This window comes from Manacus vitellinus, unplaced genomic scaffold (assembly GCF_001715985.3).
Source record: "Manacus vitellinus isolate BGI_N305 unplaced genomic scaffold, ASM171598v3 scaffold_18_pilon, whole genome shotgun sequence".
NCBI classification, from domain to species: Eukaryota; Metazoa; Chordata; class Aves; order Passeriformes; family Pipridae; genus Manacus; species Manacus vitellinus.
Window position 1 is genome coordinate 7,006,599 of NW_021939324.1, and position 25,565 is coordinate 7,032,163.

The window sequence follows — 25,565 nt, forward strand, 5'->3', positions numbered from 1 at the left end:
TTGGAACAAACAAAATTTTACACCAGCCTTTGGATTTAGTGAACAACATGAATAGAAAACAACGTCTGGGGATTTTTTTTTAGCTAGTATCATTGGTTTATGTAGTTTCACAATGTATTTCCAGTTTTTCCTTTCATTTACTTTCTTTCGTAGTATTTGAACTAGACCTTTTTTGTGACACGATGCTTATTGTGTTTCTTACAGGAAAGAAATTTTTTCTTTCTAACTCAGTATTTAATTGATGAGGAAAGAGGGAGCCAAGGAGGGTTAGCGCATTACATCATTGGTGTTTCAGCAGGTTATTCAGGCATTAAGCTAGTTACCAGTAACATTGTCTATTATGTGACTGTATTAATCTGGAGAAACTACTCTGTTTGAGAGCATCTGCCTCATGGGGAGCAAATATCCTACAGTATGAGCTCAGTTGCTTCTACCTCTTCCAGTTTTTCCTTGCTCTTACTCAAACTCATAGTTCACTATTTAAACTGCAAAAGGGAGAGAATGGGTTGAAAGAGAAGCAAATCTGTTTTCTTGCTTTGAGAGCAGTTGAAAATAAGGATATTTTCCTTCATTCGTTCTCTATGGAGTCCACATGAAAGATGTCATTAATACAAAAAGAAGTGGATTCAGGGGCTAAGGGTCAGTGAGCAGTGCCTATGGCAACTAAGAAAATATTCTGCAGAAAAAAATGCAGTAAAGGGTAAATGTTTTAATCCCCAGCTTTAATCCTTTCCTGTTTTCAGAATGAAATATAAATCAGCCACCATGACGTTCATCAATTTTTCCTGAAAGGGATTTTGGCAAAAAGGGATTAGGAACGGGCAGTAGTGTTTAAGGAATTTAATCTTACAATTTGTTGGAAAACTTTTGAGACTAGGAATGACCAGTTCTTTTGAGTGTGGCCTGTGAGAAACAGGAAAACAGACCATGAAAACAATGGAGGACTGGATGTGGCTGACACCCCCTGTCCCCTGGCAGCTGCTGCAATGGCAGTGATATGCACTGTGATGGGATGCACAAGGCAGGCCCCTCAAGCTCCATCGTGGGGGATATGCTTTGCCATCACCACATTTAGAACTCTTCGCCAGGGAGAAGGAAATATCAAAAACCTGCAGTGGTTTTCATGGTGCTCTGACAGCTGTGGCAGTTGTTACAGCAAGGAGATTGTTAGTGCATTTTACTTCCTGGCTAACATTTGCTGTTTCATACCCCGATTCCTCTCTGCACTTGCTTTCTGTCCTGGGCTTATACTCCTGTGAGCTTTGGCAGGGTGATGTGTTGAAACGTGCATACATGCTGTCACCCTGCTACCATGTACACACATGGCAAAAAAAAAAAAAAATCCGAATTGTCTCAAAATTCTGTAGACAGCTGTCAGTGCCTGATCATAGCATTTCATATTCTTCAGGTCCTTTTCTGATATCAAACAATATCCTTTTCTCTGTTTCTGTGTCTTCACTTCCCTGCCATGAACATGGGTTGAAGGAGCAAGAATCTTTCTTTCTTTAGAAGCCTGGTTGAGAAAGTAATTTGGGAGGCGGTCCTGAAGTGAAAAGGGCTCCAGGAAGGCTGGACATTCTTCGGGAAGGAAATCCTAAAGACACAGGAGCACACCATCCCCATGTGATGAATGAGGAGACAGTGGAGAAGAAGACCATCCTGGCTGAACAAAGAGCTTTGTCTGGAACTTGGGAAATAAATGGGAGTTTCTGGCCTTTGAAAATAGGGACAGACAACTCAGGAAGACTACAAGGATGTTGTGAGGTTATGCAGGGTGAAAATTAGAAGGGCCAAAGCCCAACTAGAACTTAATCTGACCACTGCCATAAAAGATAATGAAAGATGTTTCCATAAAGACATTAGCAACAAATGGAGGGCTAAGGAGACTCTCCAATCTTTATTGAATGCCAGGGAGAAACACACTGACAAAAGGTAAGGAAAAGGCTGAGGTGCTTAATGCTGCTTTTCCCTCAGCCTTTCACTGTCAGACCAGTTGTTCTGTGAGAGCCCAGCACCCTGAGCAGGAAGACAGGGGTGGGGAGCAGAATGAAGCCTCCGCAATCCAGGGGGAAATGATCACTGACATGCTGCACCACTTAGAGACTCACAAGTCTATAGGAACAGATGGGATCCCCCCAGGGGTACTGAGGGAGCTGACAAAAGAGTCCAGCAAACAACTTTACATCATTTACTGGCAGTCCTGGCTAACTAGGGAGGTCCCAGTTGAATAGAGATTGGCAAATGTGACTCCCATGTGTAAGAAAGGCTGGAAGGAGGATCCAGGGAACTATAGGCCTATCAGCCTGAGCTTGGGTGCTGGGGAAGATCAGGGAGCAGGTCATCCTGAATGCTATCACATATGATGTACAGAACAAACAGGGAATCAGGCCCAGCCACTAGGGTTTTGTGAAAGACCTGCTTCACCAACTTGATCTCCTTCTATGACAGGGTGACCTGCTTACTGGATGAAGGAAAAGCTGTGGATGATGTCTGCCTGGACTTTAGTAAAGCCCTTGACACTGTTTCCCACAGCATTCTCCTGGAGAAATTGGCTACTCATGGCTCAGATGGGCACATTGTTCACTGGGTAAAAAACTGGCTGTATGGCCAGGCCCAGAGAGTGGCAGTGAATGGAACACCCAGTGGTGTTCTCCAGGGCTCAGTATGGCCAGCTCTACTTAGTATCTTTATCAATCGTCTGGACAAGGGGCTTGAGTGCATCCTCAGTTTACAGATGACACCAAGTTAGTGGGAGTGTTGATTGGCTGAACGGTGAGAATGCTCTGCAGAGGGATCTGTACAGGCTGGATTGATGGGCCAAGGCCAGTGGTGTGAGGTTCAACAAGGTCAAGTACTGAGTGGCTGGAAAGCTGCCTGATGGAAAAGGACCTGGGGGCACTGGTTCACAGCAGCTGAACATGATCCAGCAGTGTGCTCAAGTGGCCAAGAAGGCCAGTGACATCCTGACCTGGATCAGAAATAGTGTGGCCAACAGGACCAGGGCAGTAATTGTGACTCTGTACTCAGCACTGCTGAGGTTGTACCTCAAATCCTGTGTCCAGTTCTGGGCCACTCACTCCAGGAGAGTGTCCAGAGAAGGGCAACGGACCTGGTGAAGGGTCTGGAAAGTAAGTCCTGTGGGGAGCATCTGAATTAGCTGGGATTGTTTAGCCTGGAGAAAAGGAGGATGAAAAGGAGGCCTCCTACCTGAAAGGCAGTTATAGCTAGGTAGAGGTTAGTCTGTTCTCCCAAGTGAAAAGTGACAGGATGACAGGAAATGGCCTCAAGTTTCACCATGGCAAGTTGAGGTTGGATATTAGGAAAAATCTCTTTGCTGAAAGGGTGGTCAGGCATTGAAACAGGCTGCCCAGGGAAGTGGTTGAGTAACCATCCTTGGAGGGATTTAAAAGACCTGCAAATGTGCTTAGGGACATGGTGTAGTGTTGGACTTGGCAGTACTGGGTTTACACTTGGACTTGATGATCTTACTGGTGTTTTCCAATCTAAATGATTCTATGATTCTATAACTCTGTGATTCTCATTATCATGTCACACTTCAGTCTGGGCTTTAAATGTCCATTATGCTACTGAAGCATCATGTGAGGAAGCAAGATTGCAGCTGTGTACAGGATGCCTAAGAGGTTGCAGTTAACCACCCTAATAGCAGCACAAATGCCCTTCCCAAGTCTTTAATACTGTCCTCATTGAGTATTCCTGTTCCAAGCTGAGATCTTCTCTCCATCTGTTGTTGCTATGCAGATTTCACACTGCTGGAGAAGGGTGTTGGCAGCTGCATTGGTAGATACTGATTGTGGAGTCCTCAGTCTCACTCCTGAAGCAATGATGTACTGGCCCGTATGATGAGGGCCTTCATCTGCCCATTTGTTTCCTCCCTGTGCTGCAGAGCTCTGCCCCATCTGCTGGCGCAACTGTTTGTGAGACTGCTCTGTAAGCTGAATTACGGCTTTAACAATAACAAAAAAAAAATCCAACCTGACACAGAAATGCCCCACAATAAATAGAAGGCAGTAGAAACTGAAAGTTAGTAGTGCCAGCCTAGCCAGCGCTTCACATCATCATCCTGTTATTGAAGCACACTAAGCACAGAACTCAAAGACAGTGAATGAAAACGTACAGGGATGACGTGAGGAATCTTTGCAAGGATAAAAATCCTATGCCTGAAGGCTAATAATTTTGATCTCTTATTAGGGAAGCTGTAGTGTTTTTCCACTTTTAATCTTAGGCTCTAATCAAGATATTTTGAATGGAGGAGTATTTTCATATATGAGCTGGTACATGCATGAAATAAAATTTCAGTGTGATACACACAAAATCAAATATTTAAAGTCAAGGCCAGTATTATATAAAGGATGCTGCAGAGTTTAAAAAAAAAAAAAGAATGTGAAATCTGAAAATCTTTGTTTCTGTAAACTAACAATTGCTGATATTATCCACAGGTTTACTTGGCAATTTTTTTGTAATCTGTGACAGAGAGAAAAATACATTTGTGCTAAATGAAGCTCCAGGTGGATAAGTACATGTTTATTTTACACATTTTTCTGCTCAAGAAGTGAAAATTTGCCAAACAGATATATTTTCAGAAAGTGAAAGCAAGTTATTCAGTACAAGTCGTTTCTTTGTCAGGCTACATTTACCTGGGAAAACTGATGTTTAGCAGTATCATATACTAGCTATATCCCCAAATCAGTCTGGCACAAAAGAGTGATTTTTTTCCTGCTTTTTGAATGGCACAGCTCAGCTATTAGGTTGCTGTTCACACCAAAACCAGCTACAAACCTCTTTGGAACTGTGAAAAAAAAATAATTATGAAATAGGAAGGATCCTAGGTGTAATGTAGATAATATTTCTGTTAAGATAGTTGAGTGTTTTCAGATTCGATACAGTCTGATATGGGACAGGAAGAGAGGTAGTGTGTGGGGCGGTGTGCGCGCGTGTGTGTGTGTGCATGCAAACATCTGTATGGGTGCTTTCTAGTTCTGTAGAGCAAAATGATAATCAATTTTCAACAAAACTATGGCCAAACTAACTTTTTTTATCTCAGAAAAGGGCAACTTACAATACATCTCACTCAAACTGTACTTTCCTTCTTTAAAGTAAGATCCTCAGTTTGATTTTTTTATTCAAGGTTTCTTTTAAGATCTGTCCCACCTGGAACTTTTCCTGTTAAAGTGATGTTCTTGGTGTCCTGTATCATTTTAGCGATGATATAACCCAAAAAAGTACTCAAATTAGAATAAACCAATCAAAAGAAAACTGCCTGTTCTATATATAATAAAAGTAGAATTAATTTTATTGTTATCAATCTTAATGTAACAGTGTTTTCTTTTTGTAGTATTGCTTCAAAATCAAAATTTCTTCTTGACTTGAAATTTGCCAAAGTTAGCTGATTGTCTAGTTTCCAGATCCTTTTGATTTTTAATGCAAGATGCTGAAAAACACTTTTGGTGTGTTTTCCTGATCCGTGCTGAGACATGAAGATAGAAGCCATTTTTGTATTGAACTCAAATGTTGTTGTTGCGTAGAACCTAACAGCACTACTGTTCATGTAGGGTAGTGTAATTTGATTTTTATTGTGTTTTCATGGCCAAACATTTAATTGAAACAGAATGTAAAAGCAGAGAAAAATAGCACACACACGTCTGAAAGCTGTGGTAGACACTTAACAGAACATTTCTATCTAGAAATCCTGCACAGATAACTCCCTGAAAACAATAGTTATCAAGGAGTCTCTTCTGTCTGCATTGGTTCTTTGCCCCAAAATGTCTGTAGTTTCCAGAGGCAAGAATTGGGACACTTTTTATTGACTCTGTTTAATTGTCTCCTGTCAAAAAGGTTTGGTACTGTGCAAGAAAGCACTGGACCTTGAGGCTGATGTATATGAGTAAAAGGATGATCTGGATCTAGCAAGCAAAACTAATATGAGTAAATACTGTCACGTAGCATGGTTTCATAGTGAACTTGTAATTTTCTCATGGTGACATCTGTATACTGCCAATGTCATTATTCAACCAGGACATAATTTTACTCTTAACTATGCAAGCAAATATTATATTCTGACTACTTCTTCAGAAAAGGTAGTACAATATGTGGCTCTAGATAGGTCATGCTCCCCCGTCCCAATGCCAACTTAAATTACGGACAATAAGATTGAATAAAAATTATTAACTTGTTCTGTGCTTGACAGGTAGTGCTTAGTAAATTAATAGACAGACTATGTGAATAACAGAAATGTCTCCTTAGTTTTATAATGAAAACAAAACCACGTCTATAGAGCTGTTGCGGCTTGTGCAGAACAATTCCTTGAAATGAAACGTAGCAATATTTAGAGGGATTTTTTTTGCTCGTTTTAGACATGGCAGGCACAGATCTAACCTGCATGAAAATAAATAGACTATAACTACTGTCCCCCTTATCTATGGAAATACTCTGCTAGGTGCACAGCATATATGTAGTCCATTAAGCATGCTTTTATGTAAGCAAGATTTAAAATGCTGTGATTTGATGACAAAACTGGCATGTTTGAATGACTGAATGAGTCTAGACTTTGCTGAAGAATTATTTGAGTCTATCTGAATACGCATAGACCGATTTTGAAGTTACTGAAATTGTATTTTATGTGGTTTAGGATTTCTCAAACTAATAGAGAAATCCTAAACTACTTCTTTTCTGATTAAGTGTATTCATAAACACACATTTTGTATGTTTTCCTTGATGGTGTCTGATTTCTATTGTACAGGAGTAATGCTGAGGAAATTAGCTAGGTTGTACAAAAACATGCAGATCTCAGATAAAACATTCACTGGTTAGAGGTATATAAAACAAATGATCTTTTATTTTAAAGAGACATTTTCTCAGGATTTATGTAATGCATCAAATCAACAGCACATCTCTGCATTTTAACTCAAATATAACGAAATTGAAAACCGAAGACTGTATAATCTTACTTCCTTCTAATTACTTCTGCTTATTTTGTTTAATCTTGGGTAATTATTTATTCATATGTAAAACTTACAGGAGTAGAATTTCCATCCATTGTTCTGAAAGGTGATAAACATTAGTTGGTTGTCAAAGAAATAAAACAGTTGTAAACCATGGCTGACAGTGATTTGTTTTGTGTATTAGAAAAAACTGCCCCATTGTGATAGTGGAAATGTCTCTTTTTATTTCCAGCATACAAATACAAATCTTCACAAGTTTACCATAAAACTGAGCTATTAAAATTGAAAATCTGTTATTTAGAACCAATATTTCATACAGGGAAGTTTTAAGTTAGCTGAGCAGTTGATTGTTAATTTGCGCTTTGGTCAGCCATAAATTTAGGCTACATTACAGCACACAGAAAATGTCTGCACTCAGCATGGCAAAATTGTCACTTATTGATTTCACCATTCAGCAAGGTAACTCTCTAACCTCACAGTTCTTAAAAACGGATTGCCAGGTTTTCAGTCCCAGCATGCTTGTAGCTGGTGCTTGGCTCAGTGATTGTGAGGGAAGCAAGGTGATCATGGAGCTGTGAAATATTGCAGCCACGATGCTAGGAGATTTGTGCTGGGATGTGATGTATGCAGAAGTCAGAGCATCATCTGTCTTTTGCGGTTGGATGATAAGTCTGCAGTCTAGTTTGGAAAAGAAATGCATTGGTGTTAAAGCAAGAAACAGACTGCATCAGTTAGATCTGGTTGATTATTATTTCTCCTTCATAACTTTTTTAATGGAACATAAAATTCTGTGATTGCAGTGAATGGTTGGTGGGTTTTGCTTATTTGTAAAATCATCTATCTCTTCATTGTCTATTCAGTGTTTCTTCACATGGCGCTGATTTCCCTGCATTTGTGAAAATGCAAAACATTGGCTTCAGTTAAAACTCTTTTGTGAAATATGAAAAAATATTTGACTGAGATAGAGTGGTTTTTTTACCCTGAATGTCTTTACAGAAAAAATAAATGCCTTGATCAGATCTATTTGAAGCAGAGTCTGTGTTTTGCCATCTGTTTTGTTCCAAAAAGGCCACAGCTTATGTCACCCCTGTTAATAGTACAGAGGAAAAAATCTGGAAGAACATTGGGCAGAGGATGAGCTTTAAATGGCAGAGGAAACAGGACGCAGCAACCAAAGCATGGTTACTGTCTCTATCAAGACAAAACAGTAATGGTGGGAAATGGAGTTTTCCAGAAGTTGTGCCTAGTTTGGGAAGCAGCTGTAATTTAATGGCTGGTTCTGCTAAAGGAAGCTTACCCGTTTCTGGGCCTGCCCTGCTAAGCAGTAGAGAATGGCTCTTCTCTTGCTTTCTGCTTTTTCCTGTGGTATGACAGTAATTACTCTTAAAGAGCTACTCATATGCATACCCTGCAGTAGGGGACAGTAAAGTTATTCTCAGCATCTCTTACCTGGATAGGGCTTATAGAAGGTCCATGGTAGTATTTTTAGTGGCAATTTGAATTAGCAGTATGCATCTGCAGTTGCACAAGTCAATGTAATACCCACCTCTTGCTCAGGAGATTTCATCATATGTAAGTTAAAGACATATCTTGTCATTCTAAAGTTACATATTATATACATATAGAATCATCGAATCATAGAATGAACCGAGTTGGAAAAGACCTGCGAGATCATCAAGTCCAACCCTTGATCCAACCTCTGTGGTTACTGGTGCATTAAGTGCCACATCCAGTCTCGTCTTAAAAACCTCCAGGGACAGTGAATCCACCACCTCCCTGGGCAGCCCATTCCAATGTCTGATTACCATCTCTGAAAAACATTTCTTCCTAAAATCCAACCTAAACTTCCCCTGGCAGAGCTTAAGACTGTGCCCTCTTGTCCTACTGCTGTTGCCTGGGAGAAGAGACCAACGCCCACCTGGCTACAACCTCCTTTCAGGTAGCTGTAGAGAGTGATGAGGTCTCCCTTGAGCCTCCTCTTCTCCAGGCTAAACAACCACAGTTCCCTCAGCCTCTCCTCATAGGACTTGTGCTCCAGTCCCTTCACCAGCCTTGTTGCTCTTCTCTGGACCTGCTCCAGCACCTCAATATCCTTCCTGAACTGAGGGGCCCAGAACTGGACACAGCACTCCAGGTGTGGCCTCACCAGCGCTGAGTACAGGGCAAGAATCACTTCCCTGGTCCTGTTGGCCACACTGTTCTATTCCTGATCCAAGGCCAGGATTGCCTATTGGCCTTCTAGGCCACCTGGGCACACTGCTGGCTCATGTTCAGCTTCCTGTCAATCCAAACTCCCAGGTCCCTCTCTGCCTGGCTGCTCTCCAGCCACTCTGTCCCCAGCCTGTAGCACTGCCTGGGGTTGTTGTGGCCAAAGGGCAGGACCCGGCACTTGGCCTTGTTGAACCTCATCCTGTTGGAATCAGATCATCTCTCCAGCTTGTCCAGGTCCCTCTGCAGAGCCCTCCTGCCTTCCAGCAGTTCTAACACATAGAACCACCCCTCCACCTCTTGCACCTTGCCTGTCCCTTCTGAAGAGCTTGTAGCCACCCATGGCAGCACTCCAGTCATGCGAGTCATCCCACCGCGTTTCCATGATGGGGAACTACATCGTAGCTTTCCTGCTGCACGATGGCTTCCAGCTCCTCTTGTTTGTTACCCATACTGCGTGCATTGGTGTACATGCACTTCAGCTATGCTGCTCATTTCACTTCTACCTCTGGCTTTCCACCCTCAGGCTCATCTCTGGAGAGACTGGTTTCAACTCCTTCTCCCTTCAAACCTAGTTTAGAGCCCTCCTGGTCAGCCCCGACAACTTACAGACTAGAGTCCTTGCAAGATAGATGAAGCCCATCTGACTCTGGCAGGCATGGTGCCATAGAAAATAGCATAACCTTAGATATTGTAATACATACACTTACATTCTGTGTGCGTATGTAAGATTATAAAATACGTATTTCTAGCCCTTATGGTTGTAAATATCAATCAACAATAGCCAATACATGAAATAAGAACTGTCTTCAGAAATCAGGTCACAGCTGTCTCATAGTGTTTCTTTCTTTGTTTTTGTTTTTCTGTTGATAATCCTGGCATTTCTTTGTCTTTATAAGCATTCACTATTGGTCAAGCCAGAAAATTTGTCAAGCCAGAAAATCTATCAGATTCTCGTGATAGATTTGTTCTAAATATCAAAGGATTTGTGAATGCAAAACAAAACTCCTGAACAGTGCAAAATAGAAAAATTTGTAAAATAGGTGTTTGCCTGTTTTATTTTACCAGAATTACTTAATTCTTGTAACTAATATGTAAATAGTTAACTCTCCCTGTTTTACACACTGTTTTATCCATATGAGTGCTATCTGATACAGAAAATCGATCCGTTTCTTGCCAAAAATGTGCACAAACAACTTTATGCAGGCAACTTCTGTGAATTTGTATTCTATGTGATTTCTATAGAAGTCAAATTTTTTCATCATTATTTTCATATTAAATTCCGTGGACATTTAAAGTCACATAATGTTTATTAATAATGTAACTGATAAGAATTCGAATGAGGAGGTATTTGACATTTAATTTCACAACCACTTAATTTTATGAAAAAGCCATGTAACTAGTGACAGCAGCAAACCCAGCATAATTAGTGTGTGATACCAGACAATGATACGTGCTGCACCGGAAGAACCATTTGTACTTATAGCAGTTTGTAAATATGGATAATAAAGAAAAAGCTTTTTTCAGGGTATTTCTCCTTTTCTCCCTCTTCCCTGCCCTGCTCTCCTCAATACAATTCTAGAACACAGATATACCTCACAAAGGTAGTGTACCTTGGGGCTTAATAATGACTCACTAAATTTTTAGGAGAAGGAATAATCTACAACATGCATAGTCTGAGCATAGGTATCACAGGCCATGTAATATCTCTTACCTACAGTTACCTTGTGTCAGGTGCTTATGATGGGTAAGACCAACTCTCTGCTCTGTTGCAACAGCTTTATACTAGTGCATATTATCAAAAGTAATTTCAATGTTTATCAGCATCTTGTGGCACAGTAATGGGTCTTTTTACAGTTGCATTCAGAATAATCCCATGTCTTAATTTGTCCCATCCCTGGAAGTGTTCAAGGCCAGGTTGGATGGGACTCCAAGCAACCTGGTCTAGTGGAAGGTGTCCCTGCCTGTGGCAGAGAGGGTGGAATGAGATGATCTTTAAGGTACCTTCCAACTCAAACCATTCTGTGATTAATTTCTGAGTATAGGATGGACAGAAATTTCTCTTCTTGTTCCTCTTGCTCCCCCTAGGAGTTTTTTAGAGGTTCTAGGTTATGTTCTAGTTACTGTTACCTGCTCATCTCTCATGGCAACAAACAAGAGAGGAGAAACCTCAATTGCATCTGTGACATTTGCTTCTTGGGACTCTGATACACAAGTGCAGCAAATCTTACTGCACCAGGTCAGGTTTCTGTCTGTCATGCTGCATGAACTTTCTCTGCACCAGCATGGGGGACAGGACAGGATATTTATGGGCATCTCAGCCACTGCAGTGTCCAACATGCATATAAGCTCACACCCTCCTTTATTGATGCTTTTAAGTGAATATGCCAATCTATGAACCATGATGGCTGTAATGAACAGGCAAATTTTTGTTATATAAAACAGTAACATCAGGAATGAAGCTGGGACCTGCATCAGTGCCACCAGCCTGGAGCAGCATCCATCTACCATAAACCTCAACATACAGTTTGGCATTACAGCTAAGACAGCCTTGAGTTAGGGTGCTGCAGCAGGCTTCCTCCCTTTTCTTATTTTAGTTTGGTGAATTTTTTTTTTTTTACTGTATTTTATTGCAGCCTTGGAGTGAGACTGTTCATCCAGTTTCATCCAAAGGAAAATTCTTCTTATGAACTTGTTTATTAATTGTTTTCAGAGTGAATTTTCTGCTGGATCAGCCAGATAAACAGACTTGCTGTTGATGGAACAGGTACCAGGCAAGTGGCCATGCATGCAGCTGGGATTAATGGCAGTGACACAGCACTCATGGTCAGATCAGTTCAGCTGTAATGTAAAACAAATATAGTCCTAGTCAGTTTAACAGTGGTGTCTCAGACAACTTTGGTCCATATAAAGTGGTCCCACTTCCATCCTGACTGTCTTGAATGTTAGTCCTCCTGGCTGCTCATTCCCAGTCCCTCGTTTCCAGTGCCATGAGCACCTTTGCTTTTCTGGTCCTGCAGTGAGCCAGGGCATTAAATGAGCATGTAAATATTTTTACTTATTATAATACCCTCCACTGATACAAGGAATGTCAGACACGTGATAAATCTCCTTTACTGATTAACCAGGACACTCTTCTCTTTTGCAGTGCATGACAAGAGAATGCACTGAAGTCCATTTGTCCCAGTTCCTAATTGTACAAATAGCCCTTGTCCCGAGTACAGTTTTGTTAAGCATCTGGAAGTACTTTCTTCCTCAGATTCAAAAAATGCCTGCTATAATAAAGGATGATGTTAATCAGGTTTTAAAAGAGAAGATTTCTGATTGTGGTTCTTTCTCTAATCTCTCAACATTTCTTCATTATAATTTTTCACTGTCTTGAGGATTTTTATGATTATTTCCTGGTTTTTGCCCATGTTATAATTTCTATGTTTTTTATCTCTTGTGTTTCAGTTACAATCAAGCTCAGAGCTTGGCCAGGACATCCTGAATGACTGCCTTGCAATCCAGACCCTCCAGCCAGCCCTATCACCACATGACACTGCAGATAATTCCATGGGATACTCCACAGGGCCTGTTCATAATATTTACCCAGGTATAAAAAAAGACATATGAAAAGCTGCTATATAATTGCTCACTTAAGATTAAGGATGATTTTGCAGAGTAGATGTACCCTGAAATCCATATCTATCTCATAAGAAGAATAGAATCTGCAAAGTAATATAAAAATATAGATTTTGAACATATTTTTATATGATTTTTGGAGGGAGGCAGGCCAAATCATATCCATGAAAAGACCTACTGCAATGCAGAGCAATATTTGACTTCTGCTATCAATTTACTGCTCTCATTCTTGTAGAAATCAAGAACATGTTAAACTTCATTTAAAATTACAATATTTTCCCTCTTCCTTATTCATGGATCACATATCAGTTTTCCAATTGATCTACATTAATGAACTTAAATGCTATGTTATGAGCTATAAATATGCCAATAAACACATTTATACTATAAATGTAATCCTATTTTATTGTTTCAATTAAATATCTGAGATTTTCATATTAAAATAACTAACTTTGTCACACCTGCCTGAATGTACAATTGTTGTTCACATTTCAACTAAATTTGAAACAGTTGGCAAGCTATGAGTAATAATACATCTCAAAGCTCAAGACAGCATGGACAGGGTGTTAACATTTTTAATGGAGTATTTTAGTAGTCGTGAAGGCATCTGTTTTTAACTTTCAGATAGAATGCCTTACATCTTATATCAGTCCAACTTGAAAGTGAGAACCAGATGTAGGAAGTGAATGAATTGGCTGCATTAATGTTATGTACAGTGATGAAAATTCCATTTTATGAAGTGGCCACTTCAGTAAGTAGTTTTATTTTATTGAGAGCCTTGTAAAGCTATCAATTCTATTACATGTTTTTGTCAAGGCTGTTGTGAGTTACACAACAGCTGGTGATGATGCAGGTTTATATGACAAAAATTAGGAAATTGAAAGCTGTGACCGTATTCTAATTTATTAAATAGTTGGTATACATTGTTAACTTTTAAATGCCTTATTCTGAGTAGGAGGTGAGTGTGGCATCTGTTACTTGAAAGCGTAAAGAAATTTCAGATTTGAGAGATGTGATTTTGGCCAGGAAATTTGTGGGAACATGTTGTTGGTTATAGTTGCTTATTTCATGTTGTATGTTGAGAGAGAGCTGGGTAGTGAGGAATATTGAGATTTAAGAAAATTGTTTAATGGCATTTCCCATGGTAATGTGCAAAACTGAGAGATAATAAAGACTCAGCTTTTCCTTTCAAGTCCCTAGACAGAATAGAAGGTGGGATGGGACATTGTGTCACATGAGCTGAGACCAGATTTTCGGAAACTGAGGACATTCTCACAGATTTCCACAGCAACCTGTTGAGCACTCATTTCTTTTACCAGTCTAGCTTCCAGACCCTGATTAAATGTCAGACTCCAGCAGCTTGGTCAGTCCAAATCTAGGCTGACAGTGGCTTGAACAAAATGCTGCTCGTTACAAGCTGAATTAAGCTGCTGCCTCCAGCCAGCCCTTAGCTGGCAGTTGTCTGCAGTCGTGATGTCCCACAGACAGCTTCTGAGACTGTGGCATTACATTTTGTAGTCTCATTCCTGCCTTGTCTTATGTATTTGGTGTTTACAGCACTACTAACTGTGGACATTGTTTGATATAATAATTTATTTTGCTCGTTTCTTACTTGGCACTGCTTCCTATTGTGTGGCAATTTTTATAGTATTAATCAACGTATTCTTATCAACATGAATTTCTGTGCAAGTAATAATCTGCTTTCCCTTACTTGTGTTCACAGCTATCTTTAAATTGGAAATTTCTTGTAGTTTTATTCACTTGTGTTGTTTCACATCAGTTAACTGAGGGTAGGTATAATGTCAGGTATAGGTGAATACATGTCTCTCCATTTTGACAACCACCCAATCCAGTTGAAATGAGTTGTTTCATTAACTACTCATCAGGGCTGCTACATAATAATATACTCTGTGAATAAATGAGATAATTCCACCAGGCAGGGAATTATTTAATTGAAATGGCAACATGAAAATTATTCATGACCCAAGGAGAGGAAAGTAAAATACAGAAAAGCTTAAGTGTCCTGCCTTACAGAAGCTACCCTTCAAAATTCTCTGAAAACAATTTTTTTTGGTATATAACAAAATATAACAAAAAACTTTGAGACTTCTGAAAAATAAGATATGTAAATTTTACTGGATACTGTTTGAGACAGCATATTATCTGAAATGTGTCTGTGCTACTTTTCAAGTGGAAACAGGAACAGATTTCCATTCTTCCAGTGATGTGAAATCAAACTTTTCTGACTTGAAGGTGACTTTGCTTATCACTGATGCACATTTAAGGCAAAGGTATGAGGTTTCTTTTCCTTTCTGAAGAAGTCTACAGAATAAATGTTTGAAAGCAAACTATTAGAAATATGTAAGAAATGTCAAAAGTAGACATTTGGAAGCAAGTCCCTTTTTACTTACATAGTACAATGCCTGCAGTGACAACTGTACAGTTTCAGTACTCTTGAAGTACAGAATGTACAAACACAGCTACATTTAAATGAAATACAACAATAATATTTTTGATTATGTATCTATTACTTAGAGTTAACTCTCCATAAATATTTTTTCTTATCTTGTAGTCTTAATAAAAGAAATCTGAACTTACTAAGGTATAATCTTACTAATACAGTGATATAGCGTGACAGATCCTTTGCTTAAAACTAACACAAGATTGTATTTAAAGATCTAATGCAAGCATATAGACTCTTGTAAGGCTAAATAAAGTGATAGCATCTGGGTTTTTACATAGGCTTCTGGGCTTATTCAGTTCACAGAATGAAGATGTGAGCAATTAATTCATAATAAGAACATATGGATGATAGTTTTTTCTACTGTGTAATCATATGAACTTACTGTTTATAGAGCAATCTAAAATCCATAAAGCTGAAAGAATCATGAGTAATGCAATACAAAAAAATACTTTTACTGTGCTGTTTGTTTAAAACTTGACCATTTCATATTTAAGCATAAACCAGAATGTGTAATTCATATATGAATAGTTACTGAATGTCATACTCAGCTCTGCTCAAGAGCAAGCAAATGATATTACTTAAGCTTGGCAAGTGCATGACTTTCTTTGCAAGTTGGAATTTAAAAGCTGCATCTGTAAAGTTACAGAACTTACTTGAATTCTGTTTTTTAAATAATGTCTTATGCTGTATTGTGAAACTTTGACCTAACTACTTTTAGGCCTATGATGTAAGTTGTGCTTTGCTTAAGTAATAGTTTTCTTTGTGTTTTTTTTTCCCCCACTGTAATAGTACTAAGCTAGGTGCTCTGTGCACATAATAAGAAAACATCTGATCCCTATGGAGTATGTATCTAAGATAATGTTAGGAAAGTAGGTATGTACAACAGGCAGGTAAAGGATAGAGGACATGTACAGGAAAAATAAAAGAATTTTATTAAAACAATTGTCCCAGTGAGTGAGCTCCCTAAGAGATGTCTGAGAAAAAAGGCAGTCTGTTTGGTGAGGCTGACAGCCTTGGAAAGTAGCCACAGTTCATTACCGTAAGAAAAATCAAAAGGAATTAAAAGGAAGAACAGACACGTGAATGGTCCTAGCCATGAAAAACAAAATTGTGTTTGATGCATAGGGAATGGATGCAAAAGAGGCAGTGATGTAGGGTTACCAACAACAAAGAGGATCTCTGCTGTCACCCTTTGGGGTGAATTTAAGTATTGTGTAGGTATCTAGAACTCCTGGTGAATGTCCTGTAGTCCCAGATAGGACCATACACCCATTACAAGGAGTTGAATAGTGTTAATATTATTATCTATCTGAGTTTAAGGAGGATAGCTTATTTCCCCTCAGACTTGTTTTATTCATCAGTTTTACTTCTGAGTTTTATAATTTCCATTTTGAGACATCTTAGAGGTTCTCCAAAAATCCATGCAATGTTTGGATTCACATTGTAAAGAAGAGAACATTTACTGATGGATTAATGTGTAAGCAACACAGCCTTTTGCACCATTTATAGTTCCTTTCATCATGATGAGACAAAACTTTAGAAACTGCAATCCACTGAAAGAGAAGAAAATGCCTTAAAAGGCTGGGATGTGATCTAAATATTACAGTACTGTGAAACTAAGTCATTGTATATTCTTACAGAGTTTAATAAGTTTTTCTCATGGTAAAATGCAAGTTACCCTATTTTTGCAAGGAATAATTTAAGTAGTCTCTGTTTTTATTTTGACAGTCAAGGATCTTCCTTTGTGGTGTACTGATATGTTAAATATTCTCTCTGCTTACTCTGTCAGAATGCATATTTGGTTTTTCAGTATTTTCTTCTGTGCTGCATGTAAACATAAAATAAGAAATTTGAAAGTTCATTCCTCTGTTTTCCCCTCTGCATTTCTCTTGATGTTCCTGTGAGAGATGGGCATGAAGAAAGTGGCTTTTGGGGTGCATGAGCAAAAAGTGGCAAAAACACATTCTCCTGTCTTAGTGGGGAGGTTCTTCCTCAGCTCGATCTTTGTGAGTTACTCTGTTGTCTGAGGTCGTGTCTCATCTCCTGTGGGATCTGCATCCTCTGTACCTCAGTTAAGGTTCTACTGTCAGATGTCTGTTGTCACTTAAGTTGTGATTAGGATGGTCTGGTCCGTATACAAAGTAGCAAGCAGTAGAGGCTAGTGCCGAGGCCAGCCTCCACTCCACCAGCTTTGCCTGCAAATGTGGCTCATGACACCTTCTCATGACCTAAACTTTGGCATTACCTCTGCAGATGTTTTTACTCACAAAGTGGTTTCCTGTGTGTCATCTTACGCCATCTGTCATTTCTACCAGCTGAAATGTGTCTGGGACTGCTCATTAATAAGGCTACAGCTCAGGCTCCTGAGCCTTTCCTTAACTCTGCCTTAGCCTGGTGAATAACCAGTGTGTCACATAGGCAGGCTTGTAAGGACTAAAAGAGTCTTTCCAGAAATAGGCTGAGGACTTGGACGATGAGGTGAACTGTTTGCCCTTTTGATCTTATGTAGCAAAATTCAAAATTGTGACCTACAAAATAATTTTCTTGAAGATTGGTGTGTGGTGGGGTTACTCCTAAAGTAGTGTTTCTTCGGCTAGGATTGCAGCATGTATGCAGATATTTTAGCCTAGAAAGATGTTTTACCAGTGACAGCACCCTCTGGGGAACTGGTTTAAATTCTAGGATTTTGTCAAAAAATTTGAATCATTAGCTCCAATATATTCACTAACATAATGTAATTTTTATAGTAGAATTTTATTCTGTAAACTAAGCCTAAACAATACTTTTTTTGCAAGAGACTGGAAGATATGACAGCCAAACAGTGAGAGATCATTTTTATCTTGTAGACAGCATATCTAATTCGTTCTCTGGGTTCATAAAATATTCAAGATCATGTATTTGGCTGCCATTCAGCATAAGCTACCTGACACAGATGTCAGTAAAAATAGTTGGGTAACTGGGTTTTCAGGTATACAGAGATTTAAATTTTTCTGATTTAGACGACTTCTGAAAACAAGGTTAAAGAATGAGGGATCAACTACCTAGGACATTTGAACAAAGTCCTGTATTGCTTTTTGTTTAGTCATCTAGAAACTTTCTTTATTAGAAAGTGTACAAGAAAACCTTATAGAAAATTATTAAACTGTTAATGATGCTTTAAAATTTTTGAATGTAATACTGAGGAGTCTGGGGCGATAATAGGGATATTACTCTTCAAGAAATTTAGGATTTTTACAGCGGAGAGGAAAATGTAGAAAGTATTTCACATTTTCGGAAACCATACTTTCTGCTTACCAGCTCTAAAAATACATATTTTAGGAAGTATTTGACACCTCTTCTGAAACAGGAATGTATAGAAGACTTGCAACCTTAGTTAGACAAAAATTCCAAGACTGGGAACACAATTATGTCATGCCTGGGTGTATGAAAGTGTCATTTGGAAGCAGCAAAGAATATTATTTTCATGTGGGTTTTTCTTCTTCCCTTTGAACAGAAAACAACACTTGAGAAAAAACAGTTATTTGCTAAGAATTGTCACTGCAGCTTTAGAGGAGCTCTTACCTGTTGGTGTTTGCTCAGTTTTCAGTATTATTGCCTGCATGATGAGGGTTATTTCTCTCCTTTTACTTTCAGCAGCCCTGATCTCCAGCACACAGACCAGTCAAAGTGCTACTGCAACTGGGGCAGTGTCCTTGTCCCACCCCAGCAGCCACCACTCCCCAGGACATAATGCACAGGGTAGTCCTCTCCATCCTCCCCCCCAGATACCTCTTCTCTCAGCTGCGGTCTCAGAGAGGTAAGACCAGTCCCAGTTTTTCCAATACTGAGCCTGAGGCAGGGCTGCCTTCAGAGCTTCCAGGAGGGGTGGAAACTGAATTATTGGTGTACACAGTCACTGGTGGCAGCCCCCACCTAACAATTGCTGTGGGTGTGGGTTTATCAGGGAAGGAGAGGTAAAAGGGCCAATGTTATTCTAGCCTGGGCAGGGAGGCTTTCCATCCATCTCCATTTCAGAGACTTCCTCCAGTCCCCTCTGGATCGCCACAGATGGCCCAAGCAAGGAAAGTGATACTGACTGGGACACTGAATCTCAGAGGACCCCAACCATACCTTACAGAATGGAGACCCCATGTTCCTGTTTACCTGTGGGAGGAAAGTCATATTTTGTCAATATTCTCTCAATATAAGTATTCCTTCAGGAATTTGGCTTTTTTTTTAATTGGTATTTTATTAAGAGAAATAGCTAATGAACAATTTTTACTTCACTAGTCTAAGAGTTTGATTTCTAGCCAGGATTTATTTTATTCTAGTTATGTATATTTTATTATATGCTGCTCAGGTATTGCTGTTTCCATGATTTTAGATATTGCAGTGGTATAAAAGGAGATTGCTTGGAAGTGTTTTGATTTCATGTTTAGACATCCCCTAAATTATTTTCAGCAATCTTGCCAATTATCTAGGTAGTGTATGGCATTACAGATGTGGAAATCTGTAGTTCATTGAACCACAAGTCTAGCAGATCACAAGATTGAAGAGGCCTAAGCAAATAAGTTTTCAGTGGAAAAGTCAAGAAGATAACACCATCACACATTAATACTGAGTTCTTACTATATGTTTATGGATACTTAAATATTATTTTGTAAATATCCTTATTTTTCAGTTCTGTAAATGATAAATTGCTGTATTTCATTACTGTATTTCAAAGTCTTTAATTTTCTTGAGTGACAGAAATGCCAGTAATTTGAAGAGTACAGTCTCTAATTATAAACCTGAAAAGAACATTCACTAGATTTCAGTTACCAGTAAATGAGCATAATTTTTTTGGATGAAAGCAGTACTCACTCTGCCTTGTGTCAGGAAGGTGGAAGAACATGATGGCTCAGGGAATTGACAGCAGGTGAAAGTACTTTTCTCTTTCAGACTTCACATGAATTCAGCCAGTTTGAGAGTGGCTGGAAGTTGCTGAGCTTTCTGTACATCAGTCAGACATAAAACTTGCTGCCTCGTGATCACTGGAGCTCAGCTACTAGTTCAGTCCTTCTTCTCCACTCCCAGCCACATGGTCCTGGTCTTCTTCCCTTGCCCTGGCTCTTACCTCTGTGCAGACCCTCTGAGGCTGCCCATGCTCTGTTTCCTGACACAGAGGCTTTGCTTTCCCAGTATAGTTTCCTCTCCAGTGCATGACCTGTCTAACATCTGTACCCAAAAACTGCTAGAGCACAAGGTGACAGGCAGGGACAGATCAGTGTTTTACTATTACAGGTATAAATGTCATTATGAAAGACAGTGATCTTGTCATTAGCCCATTTCCGAGGTTCTACTGGTGTAGAACCGTAGCAGACACATTTAGAGTGTGACTTCATTGATTCAATTCATTGAATGCATTACAGACCTCAAGATAATACAGTTCTCTACAGAACAATTAAAAGCTAGCACGATACACTCCTGTCTCATGTGCTAACTGTATACAGTTTCTCTAAAAAGGCTAACTCCCATATGTGGAGTTACTTTGAATTAAGAAAAAAGGTACCAATGTCTTCATTGAGGTAGTGTGACAATTGGCAATTTAAATTGAGAAAAGAAAAAAGTATTACAGCAGTGTTAGTTTGGTTTCAGAATATATAGTACAAATTATGGGCAGTGCTTAAAAGAAACACAAATTCAGAACCTGCATCTCGAATCTAATACAGCACACTCTCCTAGGGGCCCTGCGAGTAGGTTGTCATTTACACTGCTTCCTGAGTGTAACAACAGCTGTGAAAATGTGAACTGAACAAACCTTCCATACAGAAAGTGCTGGAGATAGTGTCTTTGAAAGGTGTAAATCACTCTGTTTATCCCCGTTTCTTTGTTGAGAGGACTGCAGGATTTAGGGGGGCAAGTAAGGGATTTGTTCCCCCGCATGCTAGTTGGAGTTGGACTAGATGACCTTTGAAGGTCCCTTCCAACCCAAACTATTCTTCTGTGCTTCCAGCTTCAAACTATTCCACTGTGTGGTTCCTGACACTGTGGCATGCCTGGGGTCATTCCAGAGCTAGGACTGGCTGACCAGCACTTGCCCTGGCAGAAGGCTGTACTTGTTGGACTGAAGCCAACCCAAACTGGCCTGGTGCTTTGATGACCCTGGGGGTCAGTCATGTGCCACTTTTTGGACAGAAGTGGAAGGAGATACACACTTTCCTTACCTCCCTGGGTACCATGGGATAGAGAAATAATTGGAGGGTTTCATTTGTGTCTTTCTCTCCTAGGTGGTAGGAGAGGGAGTGTGGACTTGATTAAGCCTTATTAATGTGAGAAAGTGAATGAAATATGGGACACACCTTACACTGCATTCATTCTGTGTACAAAACTCTGTGTACACAGAATGCAAGTTAGAGAGTTTGGATCCAAGAAGTAACTTCATTTATCAAATTAAGAAGAAGAGAACATGTACTTCACTTCCTTTTCATTCATTTTTGTAATATAAGAAGACATAAGCATACAAGAAAACTGAAATCTCATTAAAACTCAAATAAAAAATTATGGGTTTATATGGCATAGTTAACATGTGCCACTCAGCGCCCCAAAGTTGATGGTGCTAAATGCTTGAAATTATTATTTTTACATTATTTCGATTATTTATTGAATTGTCCAATATATGCATCTTTCTTTTGAGCAAGAAGTAACCTGTTTACTGATGTGAGACCAGAACAAAATTTTTCAGGGACTGGGTGTTCCATATTATTTTTACCAGAGCTAGCAATGTGTCCCTAAAGTGTGATGCATCCTGGCTTCACAGGAATTTCTAGAGACTGTGTAAGGCTGAAAAGGAGATCTTAGGGCTGAACTGTTCAGTTTAGCAGCACTGTAATGCTATAATAAGTTCTGCAACTAGCTCCAAGCCAGACTTCCAGAAGCAAAAGCCTCTGAGTAGTTCTAACCAGGGAGCTGAGGCATCCAACCTTCAGATATTAAGAAGTCCTTTGTATGTGGCATACGAGGGGCTGCTTCAAAGAAAGTCTTTGGGTAATGACCTTAACAATATAGTTTTGAAATAGGTACAGTAGCTTCTTTCCAGGCATGGGACACCTCAGAGGATTGTCTGCTAAGACAAGCAAATTTTTTTTGTTAGTGAGCAAATGGCACATATAAGTGACTAATGCTAAAGAGCTGAGATATCATTGGGCCAGATCCAGTAAAAAAAAATGATGTAGTAAAATCTTTTTTTTTTCATGTACCCACAATGAGTACTGGTCATTAAAAAATCGCTTTTGTATGTGTCATTTTAACTAATCTCATCAAAAGAGGTAAGCTTTGGTAACTTTGTCATCTATCTTGCTTACTACTAAATCTAGTCATTCCCCAGGAGGACACCTTTTCCCAGCTACTATTGGAAAGGAAGAGGCTTCTTAATGGCTCCAGAAATATTCCTGCTCTGATTTTGTACCCATCAAGCACGGGGAAGGGCAACTTTCTGCAAATATGGCTGGTTCCTGAGTGCATCAACTCCTAGGCTTGGCCACAGTTCTTGATAGTAATTTCCAAGTGGTTACAAGCTGGTCCTGATTGTCTCAGGAACAGAATTAAATTTGCAGTTCCCCCAGTAACATACTGAACTGTGACAAATACAAGTTTTTCTTTTGTTAAGCAGAAGGAAAGAAAAGGTAGATAACTATGGACATGCATATGAGTAAGCCTGGGATTCATGAAATGATATATAGATCATTATAGAGACCACTAATGTCTATTAAAATGGAGCCCTGTCTGACTATACAATATAGTTCAGTAATTATTGGGAGGGTTTTTTTGAATGTTAAATCAAATGTGAAATCTCTTAAACTGTGCTTTTCCCTTTGAGTTTTGAAAAGGATTTTTTCCCTGTTGGTGGGTGCTGGTTAAAACCATTTTTCAGATATTAATTTTCACAAATTAATTTTGAAAACACAGGATTATATACCATGATTTTTAAAATAATTAATAGTATTAAAGACTGTCTGTGCATTGCTTTTCATCTCTAGCAGCAGCTAACAGTCTTTCTCTGTGAGTGCTATACAAAAGACTAACTACAGTCATTACTCAGGAGACATATAACCAGGTAGTTGCAGCGCTTTTTAAGTCTCTGATTTTATTATCACAATATCACTACTGATTTCTCTTTTTAAAAAAGTTTTTCTCTAGTATGGTGATGAAACACATGCATGCTTTGTTCCCTTCCTCCTTAATATGTCTTTAAGTCTACTCTGCATCAGTTATCTGGAACAATTAAATACTTGACACATTAAAGACTCAAATTCAGTAGTGACATCTTTATCTCCTCCACCTATATAGCATATCTGAAGATGTGCTTATGAAGTTGATATCACCTCAGCACCAAGACCATTCAAACGCCATCTAATATGCATAAAAATGTGATTCCCAAAGAAAACTGAGTAGGTAGAAAATCATCCACAGTTCATCTTGATGCTTGGTACACTCCAAATACAGATTATGGACTACCAGTAAATAGCTTTCAAATGAAGTTGAAATGAAGCAGATAATGTGTGTGGCAGATGCAGATTCTGAGCTGCAGCATAAAAGATCTCAGGTGACTTGGATTTAAATGCAGTTATAACCTATACAATGACCCTGTCCAGAGGTGGTTTGTAGTGCCACTACTGCAGTTGCACCTTCTCTTGTATTCAGGATGTAATAAAAGCTTCCTTACATTTCTTCAGGAAAATCATACTTTTTTACTATCTTAAAGTCATATTGTGTGTTGAGGTTTAGTCTCAGGACAACAAGGACCAGATCCCCATTTTAGGATACTGGTAGACTGTGTTAACTGCAAGCTCTAATCCCTTCTAGCAGCAGCTACTGAGCACACAGGAAAGGATAGATGGATACTCTCTCAGCAGACTTGCAGCTTGCTTTTAGCAATGGAGAGGCTGATCTGTGACAGGAATACTGCATCAGTTTCTACTCATCCTCTTGCAGAAATATCCTGGCTCTTTTTTGTTGGCCTTTCCATCTCTCCTCTCATGGATGAGAAAGTGACCCAGAGCCATTCCTGAGCCCAGGCTGAGCTTTCATTAACTAATCAGATCCCATTGGTCTAGTGGGTGGTTTTCTGTCCACAAATATGATCATAGCACCTATCTGTAGTGTACTTTGAGGTATGCAGTTTTAAGGAAATGTAGAACAAAAGCCCATGAAAAAAGTAAAGTCCATAAAACTCTTGTTTAAAACCTTCAAAAGTAGTGTGTATCCTTGCAGTGCCAGTAGTGACAGAGCTGTGCAAAACATACCACTGAACCTATGTGGCAGCTCCACCACCAGGTTTATTTTCAAGAGTTCTTCTGGTCTGTGAGGCTTTCAAGTTTATAATTTGAATCCAGATCAACATTTTGATCTGGTCAGACTCTGGAAGCAATTTAACACTTGTCTCTATTTACATTATATTGCCTTCAGATTGTCCTTCAGGAAGGACAGCTACTTATTGATAGATAAAATTGATTGATATAAAGCCTTAAAATGAACAGCTGGCAATGCCTAAGAAATTAGGTCCCCCATGAGGCATCTCCTCCCATTAAGACTTAGACACAGAAGGAGTGGATTAAAAGGAGTTTCCCATAATAAGGGTCAGTTTAGCATGTTAATTTCACAGGTGTCAAATCTAATGATATGTCATGATATAAAAATATATCATCTCTTATTTGGGCTGCACACTCTTAAATCAAGTCTGTATCTATGCAAATAGCTAAATATGATAGTGAACTAAATAAAGTAGAAACAATCTTTAGCTCTTATGTATTGGAGATTTTACAGTTTTGTGGTTTTGAACTCATAGGTTTGTTGCTCCAGCTCCTTCTCCTCATGACATCAGCCACCAGAGAATGTCTGCTCCACATCCCATGTCGCAGAGACAGACTCCACAACCTCCCCAGCTTCAACAGCCTGCAGGATTGCCTCTAAAGACATACCAGCCAGCAGAAAGCCCTTTTTTTCAACCAAATACCGTCCACATCCAGGGTAAGAAGGAAGAATCTTCATCGCTGACATTAGTTGTTTGTCACTGTTGCAGGGCTTCAAATTAGGTGCTTCAGAGGCTGGCACTGATATTTTAAGGCACCTTTGCTTTTGAAAGACTCTGGGAACTAGCCTTCAGGACTCTGCCTGCAGATTTCCTTAAAATTCTTACTTTAGGTAATTGTTATTCATCTTAGTAAAGGGTTACAGCTTTCTTTTTAGACTGATTTTCAGAGCTGGCTGAATAATGGAAAAAAATTAAAAAATCATACAAAGTATTCATTAAAAAAGAAGTTACCATTTATTTAAAAAAATTGTTAGCTGAT

The 25,565-nt window shown here is 39.2% G+C and overlaps 1 protein-coding gene across 1 annotated transcript in view; it reads left to right on the forward strand.

Moving 5' to 3' along the window:
• Window positions 1–25,565, forward strand: part of GLIS3 (GLIS family zinc finger 3) — a 150,711-nt gene that overhangs the window by 118,268 nt on the left and 6,878 nt on the right. Inside the window, 3 exon segments of the mRNA XM_018070251.2 lie at window positions 12,621–12,762; window positions 18,889–19,051; window positions 25,061–25,242. Of these exon segments, the coding sequence (XP_017925740.2) occupies window positions 12,621–12,762; window positions 18,889–19,051; window positions 25,061–25,242 (487 nt within the window).